The sequence below is a fragment of the Taudactylus pleione genome, unplaced genomic scaffold (genome assembly GCF_031769625.1).
Source record: "Taudactylus pleione unplaced genomic scaffold, aTauple2 ptg000206l, whole genome shotgun sequence".
Lineage (NCBI taxonomy): Eukaryota > Metazoa > Chordata > Amphibia > Anura > Myobatrachidae > Taudactylus > Taudactylus pleione.
In genome coordinates, this window is record NW_028284608.1 from 11,656,401 (window position 1) to 11,678,394 (window position 21,994).

Sequence of the window (21,994 nt, forward strand, 5' to 3'; positions counted from 1 at the left end):
CCCTCTTGCGGCAGAGAGGTGAGCGAGAACAGCTCGACGCAGGGTTAAGGAACTTGGAGATGAGGAAGGCCAGGGAGTGTCGAGTCACGCCTCGCACCTCATTAGAGGCCACCACCCTCAGTGGGTGCATGCAAATTCTCAGAAAAGGCCCCTGCACTGATCTTGAAAGAACAGACTATGGGACCCAGGAAGCTAGAGCAGTATTGATTGGTCCTTACCAGTGGCGGCTCCAGAGGTGGGGCTGCAGCACAGTCCAAAATTAAAATAGGGGAACCACACCAACTGTCATTTCAAATGCTGCCAAACATAGATGGCCGGGACTCACTGGCAGTTGGTGTGACTCCCCTATTTGAATTTTTGACTGTGCTACAGCCCCACCTCTGGAGCCACCACTGGTCCTTACCCAAAGTATGCTCTTTCCCTTTGTCTGTGGTGTAAATGCCTGCACACCTGTATTCTGTGGCTATAGATTACTGTATTAATTGTAAATAAAGTAATTTATTAAATTGCACTGAATACACTTAGTTTTGTTTTTGTAGTCTACTGTTCCCTTTTAGATAACCCTCTTGTTAGGTATCCCCCAGGTATAGCCCTCTGATTAGACTGCTACGTGTACTGAGCCTACCTGCCATTCACATGGCTGGCACTGGTGGACTAAACTTATCAAGAGATATCACCTTTGTTCAGTAGCACAGAAGAGCGCAGCTCCAATTATTCCCAAAGAGTACTGAGGCCTGGCCCAATTTACCAAACTTGGGAAAGCTATCTGTAGATGCCATTAGCCGTTCTCTCCCTATAATAAAAGCATCGTTGCAGGGGGATCAGAAAATTCCTCCCTGATAGCCCATATCTCTTTTTTATTCTGTTCATGAGCATGGTAAGAACCCAGCAATAACATGACTACCGACCACTACCTCCTTACTGCAGACTTTTCGGTGGTACAGACTGTTATCAGAGCCGCTGGCCCAGTAAGAATCTTTTGATAAATAGGCTCTAAAAAATATCTATTTCTGTGGGGCTCCACTGCCACTATCTTATATAGACCCCCTAAAGTGTGTCCAAAGTACCTATAATTTTGTAGTGTGTAAGGTGAAGGTTTCCGAGGAAAATCGACCAGGATTTGAACATTGTCTATGATGGATAGGGCACAATTAAACACTATCACAAATTTCTTACCATAACAGATTGTTGTGGTCATGTAATAGTTTTTTATGTACAGATGTGTGCACATACAGTACATCTATCTTCCGTGTGCTACAAGTGGCGTTACACATAACACGTGATCGCCATGTGACTCGGTAGCACCGAGCGTCTCTTCGTACGACTTTTTACCTTACAATTCATCTTATTCGCAAAGCGATGAGAATGGGACAACAAGCAGCTTCTGCGGATTAAAATGATAAGCGAAAATGCCTACATTCTGTGTACAACTGAGGTTATATCTGCATGCGAAATGTTACGTTACAGTGTCAGCAGCTGTAACACTGTAACGTAGCATTTTGCATGCAGATACAGCCGCAGTCGCACACAGAATATAGGCATGCTGCATATCATTTTAATCAACATTAGCTGCTTGTGCTAACTATTCACATCACTTTGCTAATAAGACGCATTTTAAGGGTAAATTTCAATCAAAAAGACGATTGGCGCCACCGAGTCGCACCACAGCATGGCGCAACTAGAAGGGCTGTTTAACACACAAGGCTATATGTATGTGGACACATCTGTAGTAACCCTGAAAATATGAATGGTCATTGACAACATACTTAACATCATTTGGCCCTCTTTTTTTGATGTGCCCAAAAATGTCCACATTTATGTGACATACATAGAGTCAGAGCATGAACAGCCAACGTCAGCGGGAAACAGAATGTAGCGTTTTCCGGTAAGAACAAGGTGGATCAGGGCACTGCTTGCTCAGCGCGGGCTGGACAGCCACATGCAAAAGCACCATTTTGTTTTCTGTAGTATGAGATTATTTAAATAGAAGCGACTCAAGGTGTGGAGAGGGCACATTTAAGGAGTCAGCCCCTGGTTAGTGGGCAGCCGCCAAGAATTTTTCTCCCTGTATACTGACTTGATTTTTATATCTATGAATTTGCAATAATCCTTTACGATCTGCAGGGTATTTTATATGGGAAATCACATTTCTAGGCACATTTTAAACAACGTAATGAAAACTTTCAAACATACAAAGGGACATGTGGTAAAGTCAGTCTCAATGTATGCTCACTCATGATTTATTAGAGGTGTAGATGAAACCAATCCGTATTTTAGCAGAAAAATGTTTGCACCTTGTGCTGCCATTGTAGACACAGATCAATTTTGTAGACTCTGGGCCTGATTCTGACCCGCTCGCGAGCGCTGAACGCTCGCAAGCGGGTCGATGGTGCCCTAATGCGCATGCGCACGACGGAGTGAGCTCCGTTGTGCGCATGCGCGAGACCCGGCGAGCGATGGGGTAGCCGTCGCTCGGGGTCTCGCACCAAAGGGGGCGTGCTGTCGATGTTGATTGACAGCACGCCCCCTTTGGTGGGCGTGCCGGGGGCGTGGCTGCCAGACGGAGACGTTCCCATGGGAACGCCTACCGTCTGGGTCCGGCCCCACTGACATCACTAGTGATGTCAGTGGGAGTGATTTTGGCTCTGATAGAGCCAAAATCACTCCAGGGCTTGCGGCAACGACACCCTACCGCAAGGGTCTCGTCGCAAGCCCGATGGTATCGATGGTCTTGACCATCGCGACCATCATCATGAACGCTCGCATAAGCTGTGGGTGGTAACCTACAGCTATGCGAGCGTCCAAGAGGCCGCTCCAATAAGAGGTAGGAGGGCCCTGATTCAGAGCGAGCGCTCTGGTCAGAGCGTCCGGCTCTGAATCAGGCCCTCTGTTTCCAAAACCAGAATGTGGGCGTGCCCCTGTGTAAGCATGAAGCAGACAAATGAGCGCATTATGCAATATTGAAGCCATGCGCTCCCATATATTTTGCTATTTTGCACTTTGGTAAATTACACATAAGAATAAGTCATACAAATATGTCCACATACATCTTACTTCCCTGCGCGTTAAAGAACCCTTCTAGTAGAGTTACAGTGTCATGGCCGCTGACACTGTAACTTAGCGTTTCGCATGCAGATATACCCGCATTCGCACACAATATATAGGCATGCCGCATATCATTTTAATAAGCAGAAGCTGCTTGCGTGGCGTCCTATCAGCATTGCTTTACGAATAAGACACATTTGAAGGTAATAGGTCGCATGGAAAGACGATCAGCGCTACCAGGTCGCTCAGTGCTCACGCATTATGTGTAACGCGACTTGTAGCGCATGGAGGTAAGATGTACGTGGACACATCTGTATGAAAGATAATTTACAATTTTGTTATATATATATATCTTCTTTATGATCCTCTGTTTCAGCTTGATCCTGGGAGACCTTTGCCTTCTCCAAATGACCTAAAAAGAAAAATACTCATTAAAAACAAGCGTTTGAAACCGGAAGTGGAAAAGAGTATGTCTTAATCTCTCCTACTATAATTCTCCTTTCTCTAGTCCATTATTTCACAAGCCAAAAATTGTACAAAATGAAGCTTAATACAATGTAATCGCTGTGGGCCATCAGATACAGGGAAAGCGGCGTGGATTGATCACTTTCTCTTAAGCAATAAAATTATTTATAACACATCACTATATATATATAAAAAAACTAAATATACAATAATTATTACATAAAAACAAACCCAAACCAATAGCTTGCCTAGGCCACTTGAGGTCTTAGGGCCTGATTCAGCTTGGATCGCAGTTGCTAATACGCACGTAATCGGCCATTTGTTGCATTCTGTTTGTGCGTACGCATTGCAGTGTGTGAACCGGCCGCTGCGATGGGGACTGCGATCGCAGAGGCTACGCAGTCCCATCGCAGAGTGATCGACACGAAGTGCCGCTTGTGGGTGGTAACGGGGGGGGGTTTGTTTGCCTTCCACAGGAGTGCCAGTTTGTTCGCACGTCATTGTAGATGCGTGCATAAATTATCCACTGCGATCCCATACGCAGTGTGAGGTCTCATAGCGTGCGTGGCTGTTAGCGATTCCTGAGTAAGGTCAGGGCTTGTGCAAGTGTGCGTATGGGTCTGATGGTACTCGATTGTACTGATGGTTTCGCTATTCTGCTAAGTATTACGGATGTGCGTATGGTAAAATAGGCGTCCTTATGTGGTGCTGAGATTGCATTACTATCGCAGTATTTTGGCTTGCTATCGCAGTTGAACTGCGTGCATACGCAGTATTGCGATCCGTAGTGAATCAGGCCCTTAATTAGGCTCTGACTGTCTTACACAGGGTCAGGGTTTTCTCATCCCCCTAGGTCTCTTATAATACTTTATAATACATGTAACATCATTCAGTACTTGCACTGCTTAATATAAAATAAATGATCCATGCTATATCTATAATTGATAATCCACAGTTATTACATGGTGCAAAGCTCCTCTTATACCCCAATAAGATATTTTGTGGGGGGTGCACATGTATATACAAAGGAAATGTCAGAATATTAGTGAACAAATCATATATTATTATAATTATATTTTATTTAAGCAATGCCATACATCGGGTGGACATAAAAACAAATAAGACAGTATAAGTACAATACCCTTTGCCTAAGTACATAGAATGAACACAAAGCATTACAATAAAACCTCATACTTGGAGGGGCGAGTACAGGGGGAAGGGTACAGCAACTCACTGTAGCTTGTACGGTCAGGCAGTGGTGAATAATGGAGTTGAGGTGTTGGGCTGACACAACAGCTCACAAAGATCCTGTGGCTATCCTATGGTAGTGTCCGAGAGCTAACACGCTAAAGGGAACGAGTGAACAGATGGAAGGTAAACTAGGGAAGAAACCAGGAGGAAGTGTGGAGTGAGTGAGAGAGGACTTAAGTACGGGGCTATTAGGCTTAAGCAAAATGGTGTGGTTTTGGGGTGCTTTTAAAGCTTAAGAGACTAATAGAAAGCCTGCCTTGGTGAGCGAGGAAGTTCCAGAGGAGAGGCCTCTGCAGGAGAAATCAGAGGTGGACATGAGAGGAAGTGACCGGAGTAGACCAGTTGAGTCAGCATTCTGAGGAGTAGTGGGGAAGGCTGGAGGGAGGTTGGAGATGTATATGCAGTAGGCATGATCCATGGCTTCATATGTGTTGATAAGAAGTTTAAACTGGATTCTAAGCAGGATTTAGATCTAGAGAAACATGTTATAGAGGGGGGAGACAGATGGCGAAAAACGAGAGAGAAAAATGGAGCGAGTAGCTGCTTAAAGATAGAATGAAGCGGGGAGTGTGAGGAGGCCAAAAAGGAGGAAGTTACAGTAGTCTAAGCAAGAGATGATGAGTGCGCTCCTAAGAGCTTTGGTGAAAGTGGCAAGATTGAGAAATGGCCTGAATGTGGGGAGTGAAGGGTAAGAGCAAAGACAAAGATAATACTGAAGCAGTGGAAATGAGGGACAGAAGATAAGGTGATGTTATAAACAGATGGAGGGAGGAGGTGGAAGAACCCTGGAACAAGAGAATAAAGTGAGATTGGGTATAGCCATGTTATGTTTCAGGAAGCACCGGGACATCCAGAAGGAGAAGGCAGAAATGCAGTTAGAGACGAGAGAGAACAGGAGAGCAGTGGTTGTTTTGAGGGTCATCAGTGTATAAAAACTGTAGGATTGGAGGAGAAGGATCTGACAAGATTTTGATGGGAGGAACTGTAGTCAAGAAGAGAAGAAGCCAAGAACAGACCTTTGAAGGGTACCCTGCCTGCAGGTACAGAATGTTGAGGGTGGTAGAGATGTAAAGGAGTGGGTTGTAAGTACAGAACCACAGATGACGATGGAGTGGAGGATGTGAAGGAGAAGAGGACGGCCGACACTGTCAAAGGCAGCAGACAGATAAAGGACTATGAGGAGAGTGATTTGGCCCTTGGATTTGGCCATGAGATGGTCATTGGTGACCTTAGTGAGGGCAGTTTGAGTGGAGTGGAGGGGACAGAAGCCAGTATAAAGACGTTTGAGAAGGTACTGGGAGATTATGAATGTGGTAAAGCGGAGTTTGTAACTTCTACTAGATAGCCATCTCTAGCCCCACATTTGCACATACTATGGTAATTTTACAGGCTGTGGGACTAAGGTACCAGACTGATAAACAGTTTGCCATATTTAGTCATCCATTAAAGATATCACATAAAGGCAAATTTGCTATTTTTCTGTACCTGCTTTTATTTTTATCTACATTCTTTTCTTAAATGTCAGGCCTATTCATTGAGACATCCATCAGACACAAAATATGTTTTCCCAGCATTTCCATTTTCATATGTAGACATTTGGCTTAATACAGTGAGAGCCAGGGGCTTTGACCCACATTTCCAAACAAACTTTTTCTTATTTTTAACCTGTAATGATATCAATGAGAATACAGTCCATCAATTCACTAGTGACCAGTGGCATCACATCACAAAGTGCCTCGTGCCTCTGTGTTGTCTCGGGTTCCTGGTTATATATGAGCTGAATATTGGCTGCCTTGTGTTAGTACAATGCTTGGGTCTGTGCGATGTTTAGGTTCAGAAGACTGTATACAGTTTTGGTAAAAGTAATAGGATTAGAGAGAATGATTAGATAATGCAGGGTTTCCCGTATTGTTACACACTTGTATAATTGTTTTTCATGTCAACAGAGCAGCTTGAGGCTTTAAAAAGTATGATGGAGGCTGGAGAGACGGTGGCACCGGTTAGCATCCTTGAAGATGACATTGAGGAAGAAACAGAAAACGGTATATATTTCTATAATTAATTTTTGTGCAGTATCGGGCAATGCAACAAATTCTCTTTGTTATTTTTTTTATATAGTTTCAGTTTTTTTTTTTTTTTTGTGGTGTACAGTCAAGAGAGATAGAGAACTTTAAACCCCACCCCTTCATGGCATAATGCCACCAATTGTTGACCTGTGACACATCATCGTGACCCCCTCTCCCCATCCCGTCCATTTCACTAGGACTCACCAAAAATTCGGGACTCCCCCTGCCATTCCTGGAGAGTAGGCAGATATGATATAATGTATGAGCAATCTATGAATCAGGAAATGAGAGGGCCCTGCTTACAGGAATGATACTGCTTGATTATCATGTGCACCAACCACATATTTATACCGAAGGATGAATTTTGTCAGGTCCTGTATTAAAGGAAGTCCCACCCTTACTAATATGCTCTGCAGGCACAGCGACCCTCTTTTGCTTGAGGCAAATTGCCAGCAATGCAGAATATGCCATCCATACATATTAACCCTCATGTAATTGGGGGTAGGGCAACATATTTACTTTGCAACAGCTCCACTGAAAGTTTCCTATTATAATTCTCTATGTACTGGACGCTAAGCCACTCTAGTTTCTGTGCTAGACCTCCCATAGATTGTAAGTTTGTGAACAGGGGCCTCTGAGTCTCTTTGTCTGTATGTTAATACACAATCTTGCTTTAATAATTATAGAACACAGAAATGCAGAGCGGAGATGAGGAGTAGAATTTATAGACAGATATGTTGTGAAATGAGGCCATAGGTGATAGAGGGGGCCTACGAGCCAACTTTTAAAAATGATAGGGGGTGCTCTAAATGGGTGTGGTATGAAAGTTAAAGTATTTTAACTATTTACTAACCCAACCCCCCCCCAACCCTAACCCTCCCTTAGGGGTGCCTAACCCTAACCCCCCCTGTAAGTGCCTAAACCTATCCCCCCCTTCCCCGCAGCCTAAACCTAAGTCTACCGGGGGGGGTGCCTAACCCTAACCTCCCCCCGGGGGTGCCTAACCCCCACTTCCCCTAGCCTAAACCTGACCCTCCTGGGGGGGTGCCTAAGCCTAAGTCCCCCCCGGGAGCCTCTAACCTAACCCTCCCCAGCACTGTCCACGCCCGCCACCCGGCTTACCTTCGATCGGTATGTCAGGCGTTGGGCTCCCGGCGTAGGTAAAATGACAGGCGTCAGGATTTCGACGCGTGTCATTAGACCCCTGCCTGGATTAGACAGTCGGGAAGCCAGCGGTCGGCATTTCGACCGTAAGCTTCCTGGCTGCATCCCCTCTAAATGCCATGCATGGACATGGCCACTGGCAGCACAAATTTTGGGGGTTTGCTTTACCCATTTAGCCTTCCATTTATTTCTGAAGATTCAAATAAATTCTGTTTTTATTTTATTTTTGCATATATACCCTCAAATCACTTTTTCTTATTTTCCCTTCTTGGGACCAGGGACCGTGGGAGGTCCAGAGGGGAAGTGTCAGCGACAATCACCATTCATGGTACTGTGCAATGGGAGTATTTGGTGAGATCCAGGAGGGTAGATTACTCTCCCGGGATCCAGCAGAACTCCCTCAAAATCGGGAGAGCCCTGGGAAATTCCAGGCAGGGCCAAATTAGCAACGGGGCGGATGGAGCTACAACTCCAGGCCTCCAAATAGACATCATCATTACTATTAAAATAGTATTTCTGGTATTCTCACAAAATGATGCAATTTTTCTATTTTTGTGTATTTAGGGAGGTAGTGCTGCAGGGGGGTATACACACCCACGTGGCTCTGACCACACCGACACAGCACTAGTTACCGGTCCTCCCCTTCTCAGTATAGACCCTTGATCATTTTCAGGCCCTCGTGTCCTTTAATTCCGCCCTGTTAAGTATGCCTTAAATGCCTTAGCATGACAAGAAAAATACATTTCAACACTATATATACAGTCAGGTGCATAAATATTGGGACATTGACAGAATTTTCATATTTTGGCCTCTATTCACCACCACAATGGCTTTGAAATGAAACAAACAAGATGTGATTTAACTGCCGACTTTCAGATTTAATTTGAGGGTAATTACATCCAAATCAGGTGAACGGAGTAGGAATTACAACGGTAATTGCAGTTAAAGCACATCTTGTTTGTTTCATTTCAAAGCCATTGTGGTGGTGAATAGAGGCCAAAATATGAAAATTCTGTCAATGTCCCAATATTTATGCACCTGACTGTATATTAAATCTTATTCATATATTTTTTTTTTAATTATCTGTATGAAATAACAACTGTTTTATAAACAGTATTTGTCTGTGTACTTTTAAATTAGCTGATCAAGAAGAGGAAGCCCATCCGGAATTCAAGTTTGGAAGTGAGATTTCAGCAGATGACCTCAGCCAAAAAGAAGTTACAACAAACATTGCAAAAAAAGTAATTATTTTGTATTTGTGTTAATGGGAAATTAGTGACTGTCCTTCAGTGTGGGGTACTATTTCTCTTTTGGTTTGAATGGTATACATCGTTACCTCTTTGTGAGTACAGTCCTAGTATAGGCTGGATCAATATTTAATATCAGCCAATCAAGCTTCTAGGAACGAGTAACATCACTTAGACATAAATCATCTTTGCATTAATATTGCATACCTCCTAAGTTTGGAACAACAGGAATTAGGACCTGGGGCGTGGCCACACTGCGATTGGGGCGTGGCGCAGGGCATTTTTTTTTTTTTGCAAGAATGCCTATTTGTCAGCCAAGCACAGATCAAATGCCCTGCCATGTAATGTACATCTGTGCACGTGCTCTGTATGACCATTTTCAGTATTGTGGTCCATCTGCACACATTTTTTGGGTAGTCCTTCCCCTGTTTGAGGATTGATGACCGTAACTTTACAGCACACTTGCTTATAATCCCAGAATGGCTGGGAGGCTCCCACTAGAGTAAACCAGCCTACCTTATTCCCAGTGAAGTGGGCGGTCTGGGGACTTGATGACGCAAATTGCTGTAAATTGCGCCACCATGGACCTATCCCTATTGCACAAATCACTGCATTGTACAGCGGTGGGAGGAACCATGATGACGTAATTCGCAACGTCACAACCCTGAATCCATGACCCAGAGGGAGATTAAATGTCGGAAGAATGTTGTATCAGGAATAAGCCCTAAATGCTCATTCTCCACCCCATAGAGATCATTATCTACCACTAAATGAAAGCACCTGGCAGCACAGTCAGATGCATTACTGCAGTCAGCCTGCTTTCTGCAAAGTGCTCCCCAATCTGCCCAACTACCCGTCTCAGAGGGAGCAACGTTGTGCCTACCTGCAGCCATTGCCTTCCTGATACACACGCTTCCCGTACAAATGCGGGGTGTTAGTGGAAATACACACTCAAAAGCGGAAACTCAGCCATTGGCGCATATTCTATGTTCACAAATCACTTTTTATATGATTGATACAAAATGTGGTCTTTTGTGTTTATTGTACTGTTTACATTTTTGATGTTGTTCTATAAAGGCATAAGATAAATATACCTAATGAAAGTGGTAAAGCAGTTGTGTTTCCTCCTTTAGGTAGTGGAAGATTCTGAGCCAGAAAACAATAACAAAAAGGTGACAGTAACTAATTTTTATTCTGTGAATAAGTATAAAAGTGCCTGGACAAAACATGATAGGAGAATATACAAGTGTATACTGCACTATAGGGCAGAGTTTCCCAAACGCCGTCCTCAAGGCTCCCCAACAGTTCAGGTTTTAAGGTGCATACACACAAAACGATTTTTTGAACGATTAACGATAACGATATTGTTTATCGTTCAATTGTTGAAAAAATCATTCACTTTCCGAGTTAAAACGATAAACGATTATCGTTCATGCGCGGTCACGTTTGTAGTTTGTAGTTCAGTCAGACTGGCCAACTCAACGATTTTCAGTAAGGGAATATGCAAAAATCGTTTGTAGTTCAAAAAAAAATCGTTCATTACATTTAGTAAATGAATGATTTTAGTAAACGATTTTCGTTCATTTTTCCCTTGAAAAAATTAACGAAAATAATTTACTAAAATCTTTCATTTACTAAATCGTTGTGTGTGTATGCAGCTTTAAAGATATCCATGCTTCAGCACAGGTGGTTAAATCAAATTGACTGAGGCACTAATTAAGCCACCTGTGCTCAACCATGGATATCGCTAATGCTGGGCATACACTATACAATTATCTGTCAGATATCTGTCCAATCTAGATGGTTGGAATGAAAACCTGGTAATGTATGGGAGCAAATGACAATCGGTCATATGGTTTTAAACTAGGGATGTGCAGGCTCGGATAGGTTCGAGTTTGCACGTTGAGTTCGGATTTTTCCCTCAAAAAAAACGGAACTCAGAAAGAGGCTAAACGTCATCTTACATGGACGAACATCATCATTCCTGGACTTTTGTCCAGGAATGATGATGTTCGCCCATGTAAGATGACGTTTAGCCTCTTTCTGAGTTCCGTTTTTTTGGAGGGAAAAATCCGAACTCAACGTGCAAACTCGAACCTATCCGAGCCTGCACATCCCTATTTTAAACACTGGAAACCGGATGCGCTGTGGTCTCTAGCGGGTAGCACCGGAGGGGGGAGTTAACGCTCCCCCTCTCCGGCCGATGAGATGTTCATACATCTCATCGGTAGTGCTTCCTGCTTCGGCTCGGTAAAGAGGCGAAGCGGGAAGCATTATAGCGGCACGTTAAGTGCCGATATCATACATCTACCCCAGGGAGCCTTGAGGACCACTTTTGGGAACCTGTGGTATAGGGCTAATATCTGTTCTGGTATATAATTTAGTTGTTTTTGTGCCTCAATATCATACATAAAATGCAAAACGAAGTATGGATAGTTTCAGAATAAACATAAAAACTGTTAGTTACAGCTTAATAAATCCTTTGATGTCCCACCCATGGGCTGAGGGATTGCCTGTCTAGTCGAGATAAAGATGAATAAACACTGAAATGCATGCAGTGAGTTACGATGGGTGGAGCATGCAACTGAAAGAATAGATTACATGTGCATGATTAGAATTCCACGCCTGACACTACTAATGTAAAGCTCGTAGACAAAAAAAAGTGGATGGAGATAAAATACCAACCAATCAGCTCCTAACTGTCATTTATAAAACTCAGCCTGTAAAATGATAGTTGGACCTCATTGGTTGGTACTTTATATCTCTCCACTTTTTCTCTCTCCCAGCATTGATAAATATCCTCCTTAGAGAGTTGTTGTCTGATAACAGCTGGAGAGCTGCATCTTGCTGGTTTCCCATGTGAATTCTTTTGCTTGTTTTAATATGCATTAAAAAATTAAATTGTTATAAAAACATAACTAAGTTTAAGGGCAGGGTGCACTGCGTATAACTGGGTTATGTTGTGCAGTCAGAAATCAGCCACTCTTGTGGATCTCAGATCCAAACCACTGCGTCTATCATCCTGCAGTTTGGAGAGTGTAACCCATTAGGCTGCATGGGAAGTGTGATGGTTTGCAAACCCATACATGTAAATTCCCATTCTAGGGGGTAAATTTACTAAAGTGAGAGTTTTTAGAAGTGAGTTTTAAAAGTGATGTTGCCCATAGCAACCAAATCAGATTCTAGCTATTATCTTCTAGAAGGTGTTATTTAAATGTTAAGTAGAATCTGATTGGTTGCTATGGGCAACATCACTTTTAAAACTCACTTCTAAAAACTTTCACTTTAGTAAATTTACCCCTAGAACTGGATGTGAAATCCGGTTTTACTTTGCCTATGTGGACTCGCAGGTGAGATGTGCTGTGCCAAGTTTAATTATGCCAGGCTGGTGTCATCCATTCAGATACCCTTGTCATATGAAATAAAAATGAATTAGTTTATAATAAAGTAGCCCCTACCTTAAATTAACAGCCCAGCTCGCTCAGGTTGGGCTCAGTGCTCTAGGTGTGGTTGGGGAGACAAAAACCACCGGACTCACTTACCTAGAGAGCTCTGGCTAATGCTGACTAGCACTGGGCTCCTGGTATCTCTGGATGTTGGGTACCAGGGTAACAAGTGTTTTAATATAGCAGCATGCACAGTCAGATGTTAGAGTTACTGCATGCTGAACTACAAGCACAATCATGCACATTAGCGAAAGTATGTACTTGCAGTTGTAGTGTCACAATAGTGTCCAATCTAAGTGGAAACCAATGCAACAAATATTGTCCCATCCCCACATATTACATAACATGAAGACGTGGTTTAGTGAAATCACGTTTTAGTAAATCTTTCCCTAAATGTATTAATCATTTCTGTATATTATGATTACAATTTTAGGGCCCCGTAACTGCTGACGATGAACAAACATGGATGGCTAATTATAAATATGTAGGAGCCACAACGAATATACATCCATTTTTATCAACGATGATCAACTATGCTCAACCAGTAAAATTTCAAGGATTCAAAGTGGCAGAAGGTAAAGTATGCACATTTTATAGGATCAAACTATTGTGAATATACAAAATAAAGTATAACAACTATAACAAACAATTCAAAATATAGCATGTTGGCTTTATGAAGTGGCCCTCTGCATTCCACGGTAAAGACAATTAGAAGCCTATTAAATTAGATGCCCGATGACGCGCTATAACACTGCGTGAGACGTTCGGGTAGTAAAACATCGCTGTGAGTACAAATCTGCAATGTATGACCTACCATGTTGTGCGACTTAAAGCTAATTTAGCCTTGAAACCAGTAATGGATTTTAGGAGCATAATAATGGCTGGTTATATATTGGAATATATATGTAAAAGTGTCTGACTTGGATTAACACATTCACTGCCATTGATGTAGTAATTACAATGGGCATAGCTAGGTATTCGCTTTGATAACATTTTAGGCTGCGACTCTCGAGACACAGTTAGGGACTGTTGTGAGCTGGGAGGCAGATGGCGCACATGAAAATAGTGATTGATCGCCAATTAGACAAATGAGGAAAGAGATAGCAAAGATTCTGCTATCCTTATGCGTCTTTATGGATCTCCCGAGTGATGGCAGGAAGCAGTGTTGAAAGAAGCACAAGTGTTTTCTGCATGATAGAGATGATCTGGGTAAGACCTAGGGCCCGATTCAGCAAGGAACGCAAGTTGACCAGAACTTGTGCAGGTTTTGGCAACTTCCTGTGTTCAACTAGACCTCTGGCTGTGTATGGCAACCTTAATTATGCACGCCCCTGTAACGACGGCCAAACTCAAGGGCACGCCTGCGTTTGTCCGACCACCCCCTCGTCACCACACACAAACGGCACTTTGTGTCACACAATATCGGAGGGGTCTGCATACACACTGGGTATGGCCTGCGAACCCCTACCCGATAGCATAGACTAGTTTGCGCATGCGCAGTGCGAAAACATTGAACTGGTGCGTGCGAACCCGCGGCTACATTCCTTGCTGAATCAGTCCCTCAGATCATCGCTTCCACAGTGCCCCTAGTGTCAGAGCATGGGCTTACTTCCTCTGAAATAGGACACAAACAGTACTTTACATACTTACTGTATGTGCATTTTGGATTTCTTTTGTTCGCCTATGTATAATGTCCATAAACTAAAAAAAAAGGATGTTTACTTGATTGTGGTGCCAATAGAAAGCCCTCTATATCCAGGGAGGAAAAATATTAAATGTTTATTGGTTAAAGTCAATTAAATATAAAAAGTAATTTTCAGCAAAACAAACACAAAGCAACAATGCAAAAAATGGACAGGCCTCTTGTACATATATATGGAATTTTAGGTATTACAATTTTGTTTCCTTTTACGAGATGACTCTTTAAAAGGGAGAGTACTGCAAACATTGGTAGGAATGCATTTAGCCAAACATCCACAAGATGGAGCCATATAGCAGCTGAAGAATAATACAACTGGATGTTGGAAACACATCAAGCATATAGTACATTTTACACATTTGACAGGGTGACCCTATGCCAGAGGTTCCCAAACGCGGTCCTCAAGGCTCCCCAACAGTTCAGGTTTGAGAGACATCCATGGACGACCACAGGTGACTTAATTAGTACCTCAGCCAATTTGATTTAACCACCTATGCTCAATGGATTTCTCTAAAGCCTGAACTGTTGGGGAGCCTTGATGACCGCGTTTGGGAACCCCTACCCTATGCTGTGGGTTTCCCAGTTATAGTGCGACCATTCCAGCCTGTCATAGCCTGGTGCTGGCAAGCTCAAACTAACCCAAGCTATGAGTAATGGTGCTTAGGTGACTTTTTATTGAGGGAAGGAGGGTGTGGGAATGCCATTTTTAGTTACTTTCTTAATATATTGAATTTTTTTATATAACCCTAACACTTCCTTCATCATTAACCGGTTGAGGATGATTTAAATGTACCTCGCCATCACGATATTCATCGAGCATGTCTTCATATGTTTTAAATGCATCATTGTTGCGGATGTATTAGTGTTTATTTTAAATTTGCTCGTATAATTTAAAATGTGCAGCTTAAAATAATCTTGTAACTGCACTTTATTTGCTGCATGCATTTTACCTCAATGTGCTGCACATTAAGGGGACAAGAACATGACACTAAAAGATTACATACAATGACCTAAAGCTCAAGATAAAGATGACTCGCTCCAATGAGCTTACACTCTAAAGCTGGGTACACATCAGACAATGGCCCTCATTCAGACCCACTCGCGAGCGGCTGTCCGGACGCGCCTCTGCAGCATGGCACCATTAGCAACATCCGCCACTGGCCCTGCAGTAGGGCTGACGGGGGATGTCGTTAACGATCCGCGGGAGCGTGCATATCAGGGGTACCTGATATGTCGCTCCGATCCGTGGGTTCGGACGACATGTAATCTAGTGTGTAACCAGCTTTAGAGGTGTGGGGAAAGTGTGTGTGGCTATTGTTGGGCAGTAGCATTATGATAAAGCAGTTGTAGGTGAGCGGCGATTCTGTACAGCTACCAGTGGTGTAGTATGGATGGAATGACAAAGACATAAAACATGGACCAGTCACTGTAGAAATGTTAAAGCAATAAGTTGCTGGCAACCATGATTGTCCTTCACTATATACCATAACTGAGCATCCTCCATCTGCTGTTCTAGAGGAGGCTTGTGCTTTCTACAAGAGCCCGTGCTGGTAGGAGCCTTAGTGCCTTCAGCATGCAACTGTTTTTTTGTAGTGGAGAGGGGGAGACCAATAAACAGGATATGGCTGAGTGACATCAGTGCAGGGCGACCCCAAGTCACCAGTATATATGTCATTGTGTGTTGCTGATATCAGCTTTATCAGGGGAGGGGGAGCCCCACATTTTTTCATTTGTTTATAACCTTTATACATTAGCAAGGCCTGTTTGGTGATCACCATCAGCACTGATCTTGCACCAGTAATAACGGCTGCAGACAGGTGCACTGGACATGCGGCTGCGTCCATGTGTGGCTCAGCTGCATTTATGTGAGTATGCCTTTACACATTCTTGCCTATTTTTGAAAAAGCATTTCAGGGAGATTGTGAAAGCAACACCTATGAGCGCGGCGGTAAAGTGGGCGTGTACTGCTACATCTGAGAGGCGTGTCATAAACCTGACTTACATCCAAATGTAAATGAGACCGAAAGCAGTTAGTAAGATCTACTCGTTGATGAAAACACACTGATACTTTTCAGGAAATGCATGTAACCATAGGGATCATTGTGCCTGAGAATCAATGCTCGGGAATTATACTAATGGACTCATTTGAATGTATATATCACTGTTATTTTCATATAACAGGGTGCAATCAGGGAGATTGATAGACTCTTCACGGAGTCAGGGAGATTGCTACTATTTCAGGGAGTCTCCCTAACATGCAGGGAGAGTTGATAAGTATGCCTTTACGCTATACTGTGCCTGCTTGCCTGACACTTGATTTCCCCACCTTGCCTCTAAGTGGAAAAGTCGCAAGTTTGTATTTATGATAAAGTGTATTGTATGCATCTATAATTATTTAATAGTGTTTTTTCTTTTTCCTTTCAGAAAGGAACATTCATTTCAACATGTCCTCTTTTAATGAGTCGGTGGGATTGGGGTATTTAAAGACACATGCAATTGAGTTTGTAAAGTATCCTTTCAGTGTCCTGTTATTGGTTTTTACAACACGGGAAACGTTAGCCAGATTTCACCTTCTTTGTCACCGTAGGCCGGTAATCACTGCACACCTCACGCCTCAATGCCTGCCTCATACTTCAGGTACATTCACTATCTATAGGACATGGCACGGAAAGCAGATGGTATCACAAAGCAGTGTATACTTCACGTGAAGTCATATACTAATGTAATGAGAGTTATTTGATTAGATACAAAGCTGAAGATCAGTGGGTAAATAACAGGCTGCTTTATATTTCTGTATTGGTCTTTTTTTTTGCCATCCTTAACAATGTTCATAGCTACAACAAACGTCAGATGAGCCGGATCTATCCTAAAGGGGGTAGAGTGGATTCCAGTAATTATATGCCTCAAATTTTCTGGAACGCTGGCTGCCAGATGGTGTCTCTGAATTATCAGACCCCAGGTAAGGCTGCAGCACCCAATCATGCTGAATGCCAAGGAGCGTTTGCTCTATAACTTCCAAAACAGATGCTGCATAAATGCCTCTAGTGTTTTATGTAGAAACTGCTACATGGTTAAATTATATTAAGATGTTTACTGACAAATAGGAAGCAGCCAATCAGTGACCAGTCCCGATTTACATAAACAAATCTTGTGTGTGCTGCATTCTAATTAGTCATTATTTTAAACAGTAAATACTAATGAAGCTTATGCAGAGTCCAATGTCCTGACAGTTTGCCCACTGGATCTGGCGTGAATTTGCATTGCGCAAGCTCAGGGAATGGGCAATGCGGAGTTTTATGCATTTTAATTGCATATGTATATTATATATATGTATGCAAGGGAGCAAGGCTCCAATCACTTTGGTATTCATTACACCCCCTATGTGTGCACCATGGCAATCTAAAGTAGGCAAAGTTGAATAAGGGGGGTGAAGATGCAACAGTGGGCAAGGCCGGTGTTACCATTAGGCAGCTTTAGGGGGCTGCCTAGGGGCGCCGGCCACTGGAGGGCGCTGCTGAGTCCACAAAAAAAAAAAAGGATGTCTATTTCAGTCCCAGACAGGTTAGTTTAGTGTGTGTGTGGGGGTGGTTTTATTAAGTGCTGACAAGGTTAGTGTATGTTTATGTGGGTTTAATGAGTGATGGCAGGGCGAGTATGTGTGTATGTTGAGTGTAATGGGTACTGACATATATTGGAGCACAGATGTGTGGCATAAATATATTGGGGCATGGATGGTTGGCATAAAGTATTGGGGGCACAGCTACATGGCATATAAAGAATTTGGGGCACATGTGTGACATATGTACTAGGGTCATTGTTTGGCATAATTCATGGCATACCATCACTTTCTTGCACAGCTGTGTGGCATATTATGTATTGGAGGCACAAATGTGTGGCATATTATGTATTGGAGGCACAAATGTGTGGCATATTATGTATTGGAGGCACAAATGTGTGGCATATTATGTATTGGGGGTACAAATGTGTGGCATATTATGTATTGGAGGCATTGATGTGTAGCATAATTATGAATTGGGGATACAGATGTGTGGCATACAATGAATTGTAGAACATAAAATTATGAATTGGGGCAGGGTTATGAGGTACAGTATGATTTGGGGGCTCCACTGTGTGGCATATTATAAATTAGTGTCACTAATATGTGGCATAGTATGAATTGGAGGGAGCAGGGGTGGTGGGTGAAACGCTGCCTGGGGCACCCAGACACTTTGCACCGGCCCTGACTGTGGGCTATGTGGAGTTGGCTCAGTAGGTGCACACTGATGATGGCATTACGTAGTAAAGAGGTGGTCACATCACACATTGTATACAACTCAGCATGTGGGCAATTATAGACATTTATAACCTACATGCTTCCTTTCAGTAAAGTGGAGTCAATTTACTTCCAACCCTGCATCCTGCCCAATACTCAGCCCAGTGGTGCTGAAGCCCCAAGTGTGTGAGGATTCAGGGTCCACAAAAGGGGGGGATAGACAACAGGATATCTGACCCTACCCACCCATACAAAATAATTATTTTTTGTTTTTGTATAATTTCATAAATATTGTTATTTACATTTTTGTTGCTATTTTTTGTTTTGCAATATTATGGGGTCAATCCAATTCTGCGTGATGTACTTGCGCACTTGAAGGCAGCCCAAATTTGCATAAAAGTGCTTGCAGTCCCATAGCGCTCCGAGTAAAATTATGTGAATTCGGGCTCGGAGCCGGCTGCAAAGGGGTGCGACATGCAGTGCATGGCAACCCGCCACATTCGCGTGGAATTGGATTGACCCCTATCATTGTTTTTATTATTTAAAACAATATAATAACAGAAGTAAGTCACAGTTGATTATTAGTATAATTACTATTGTTTTTGTTATTAGGCATATTTTATTTTGCGGAGCACAGGAGATATAGATCCACTAAAGAGTGGATAAGTGGAGAATTTGCCCATAGTTTCCAGCCAGAAGTACCATCTATAAAATGTTAGGTATAAGCTGATTGATTACTATGGAAATTGTGTCCACTTCGACGCTCTCTAGAAAGTTTGATACATACTGCAGTCATGCCAAACAGTCGCTGCATGGCGTATTGAGGCTAGTTGAGCAAGGACACATCTGTACCATAAGTTCTAATAACATAATGAACACACAATAATATTGCACTTAATAAATGTATTTATTTATTTATTAACAGTTTCTTATATAGCGCAGCAAATTCCGTTGCGCTTTACAATTTGAATCAACATTAACATTTTACTGGGTTGTAAAAGACATACATACATGACATACGTAAGACACATACATAAGGGTAAGAGGGCCCTGCTCATAAGCTTACAATCTATAGGGAAATAGGTGTTGATACACAAGGATAGGTGCTATATATTGCAAATTGGTCCAGCCCGATTGCAGATGTTCTTGGTGGGCTGTATGATCCAATCACACTGGAAATGTGGCCTAGGGTTAGAAGGAAGTAAAATTGAAGAAGGAGAAGATGTGATGGGTGTTTACTATGAGAAGAGAGTTAGATAGGGATGCTATAAAAAGGTTAGGTGGGCGGTTCTGGAATCTGATAAGCTTGTCTGAAGAAGTGAGTTTTTAGAGAACGCTTGAATGTTTGGAAACTAGTGGAAAGTCTTATTGATAATTATTAATAAATGAGTTTAATATGTGAATCATACATTCTAAATATACAATATAAAGAAACATGTACAAATTAACTGTCCCTGTTTAATTGATATCCTAAGTCCAGGTTTATCACCTTCCAAAGTTAAGTTGTTTAGGTGACCAGAGCCCTCCAAGTGCTGTGAAGTTGCTGTCCCAGTATGACTTGCCAGTAATAGGCTGATACATGTCCGCTGCTGGAGGGCTCTGGGATTCCGAACTCTGGACCTGATTCGGACCCGCTCGCTAGATGCGTACACTTCTTGCACGGCATGCATAAGCACGGCCACTATGTCTTGCATTGCGATTACTTTGTGTATGCAGACGCCCACCAACCTGTCTTAAGACGCCCGCTTGCGCAGGTCATCTCCAGAAAGTGTATGCAACCATCGGTACCATCGAGTACCATCGGATGCAAACGCAGCACTTGTGGTTGACCATACCCTACCGCAAGCATTGCGAGCGGTTCAGTGTAAAATACAGCCAAGTGACGTGTACTATGATGCTGCCTGCTAATTATGCACGCCTCTAAAACGGCGTTAAGACGCTCAGGCACGCCTGCGTTCGCACCTTCACTCCCCCGTTTCTAGCAGCCAGCCCATGTCACCACCCACAAACGGCTTGTCCTGTCACTCATTCAGCCGGGCAGTCTATGCGCAGCGAGCGACTCGCACTGGTTCGCGCACTGTGATGCATGCGCACAGTGCAAACATCGGCAGTCTGTGTGCGAATGCTGCTTAGCGAGTGGATCTGAATCAGGCCCTCTGCTCAGTCCAGCAGTGATTAAACTGAAGTACAACTGTCTAATGGACTTTGTAATATGTTTCTCTTTAAACAGATCTAGCAATGCAGCTGAACCAGGGGAAGTTTGAATACAATGGATCTTGTGGGTAAGAAGGATCATCTTAAGTATCTCCTTTATACTATTCCCAGAGTTATGACCTATTCAGTCACAACTTCTGCACCAAGCATGGGGTAGGTGTAATAGCCGTTACCAGAGATGACAGTTGCTCTTGCAGCGCGGTTGCATAGATTTGTACAATTCAGAATACGGGCGGATAGTCTCATAGGCTTACGATCGCTGTAGGCGTCTGACCGCATTACGAGTGACTCTAGCCCATTGTACAGTGCTTATCAATGTATAGCATTTCAGTGACCTTTGCATCTGTGCACTATTTTATATTGCTGAAGGAGTGAACAACTCTAGGGCCTGATTTAGAGATGTAGGGTGTAGCACAATCGCTGCATCCTTGTACTACAATATGCAAAATAAGACGCCCACTGTCGGCTTCCCTGATCTGATGCTGCGTCCGGAGAAGCAGCTGGGAGCATCGGTCATGTCAGTATGGCCGTGTATTTCACACTGCCAGGGCCAGCGAAGCTGCATCCAAGGACGCCAAAAAATGGGAAAACAAGTGTTCTGCGCTATACAAACTAAGCTGCTCAGTTTTAATACATTTCAATAATAGAGGTAAACGAGCGTTAGTGTGACTAAATGTGATGTGCGTGTGTAAATAAAACAAATGTGAAAAAGAGAAAAAAAAATTTTTAAATTGAAGTAAAAAAAAAAAAAGTACCTTTTAATTAAATGAAAATTGAAAAAGAAATGAATTAAAAGCAAATAGTATCCAGCATTACAGTGACACAATAAAACTACATCGTGTTGTGGTTTTAGCGGCCACAGATAGTACTGGTGCAGGTTTGCGGTGACTAACCCTAAGCTTACCCTAAACCTCCTGATGTCTAGGTGTGGTCTGGGGTGAGGGAGTCTTCACAGTCAGGCTGCTTGTGGCTTTGCTGCTTTTTTGATGACATCAGACGCCGGGACCGCTCCGCTGTGCTCTGTCGTGTGCAATGTCTGTCGGTCGCTGTGCTGTTGCCTACTGGTTCCCAACGCGTTTCGTAGCTCTGCGGCTACTTTGTCAAGGATAGAAATGTTCTGTCAT

General features: G+C 43.0%; 1 protein-coding gene across 8 annotated transcripts in view; it reads left to right on the forward strand.

Annotated features, from left to right (window-relative positions):
* Positions 1–21,994, forward strand: part of PLCB4 (phospholipase C beta 4) — a 335,768-nt gene that overhangs the window by 236,442 nt on the left and 77,332 nt on the right. For all 8 annotated transcript variants that reach the window (XM_088478044.1, XM_088478048.1, XM_088478046.1 and 5 more), the window contains 8 exons: positions 3,422–3,512; positions 6,708–6,803; positions 9,132–9,232; positions 10,372–10,410; positions 13,118–13,259; positions 16,808–16,892; positions 17,218–17,342; positions 20,887–20,938. In XM_088478044.1, the coding sequence (XP_088334170.1) occupies positions 3,422–3,512; positions 6,708–6,803; positions 9,132–9,232; positions 10,372–10,410; positions 13,118–13,259; positions 16,808–16,892; positions 17,218–17,342; positions 20,887–20,938 (731 nt within the window). The remainder of the gene's footprint in view (positions 1–3,421; positions 3,513–6,707; positions 6,804–9,131; positions 9,233–10,371; positions 10,411–13,117; positions 13,260–16,807; positions 16,893–17,217; positions 17,343–20,886; positions 20,939–21,994) is intronic.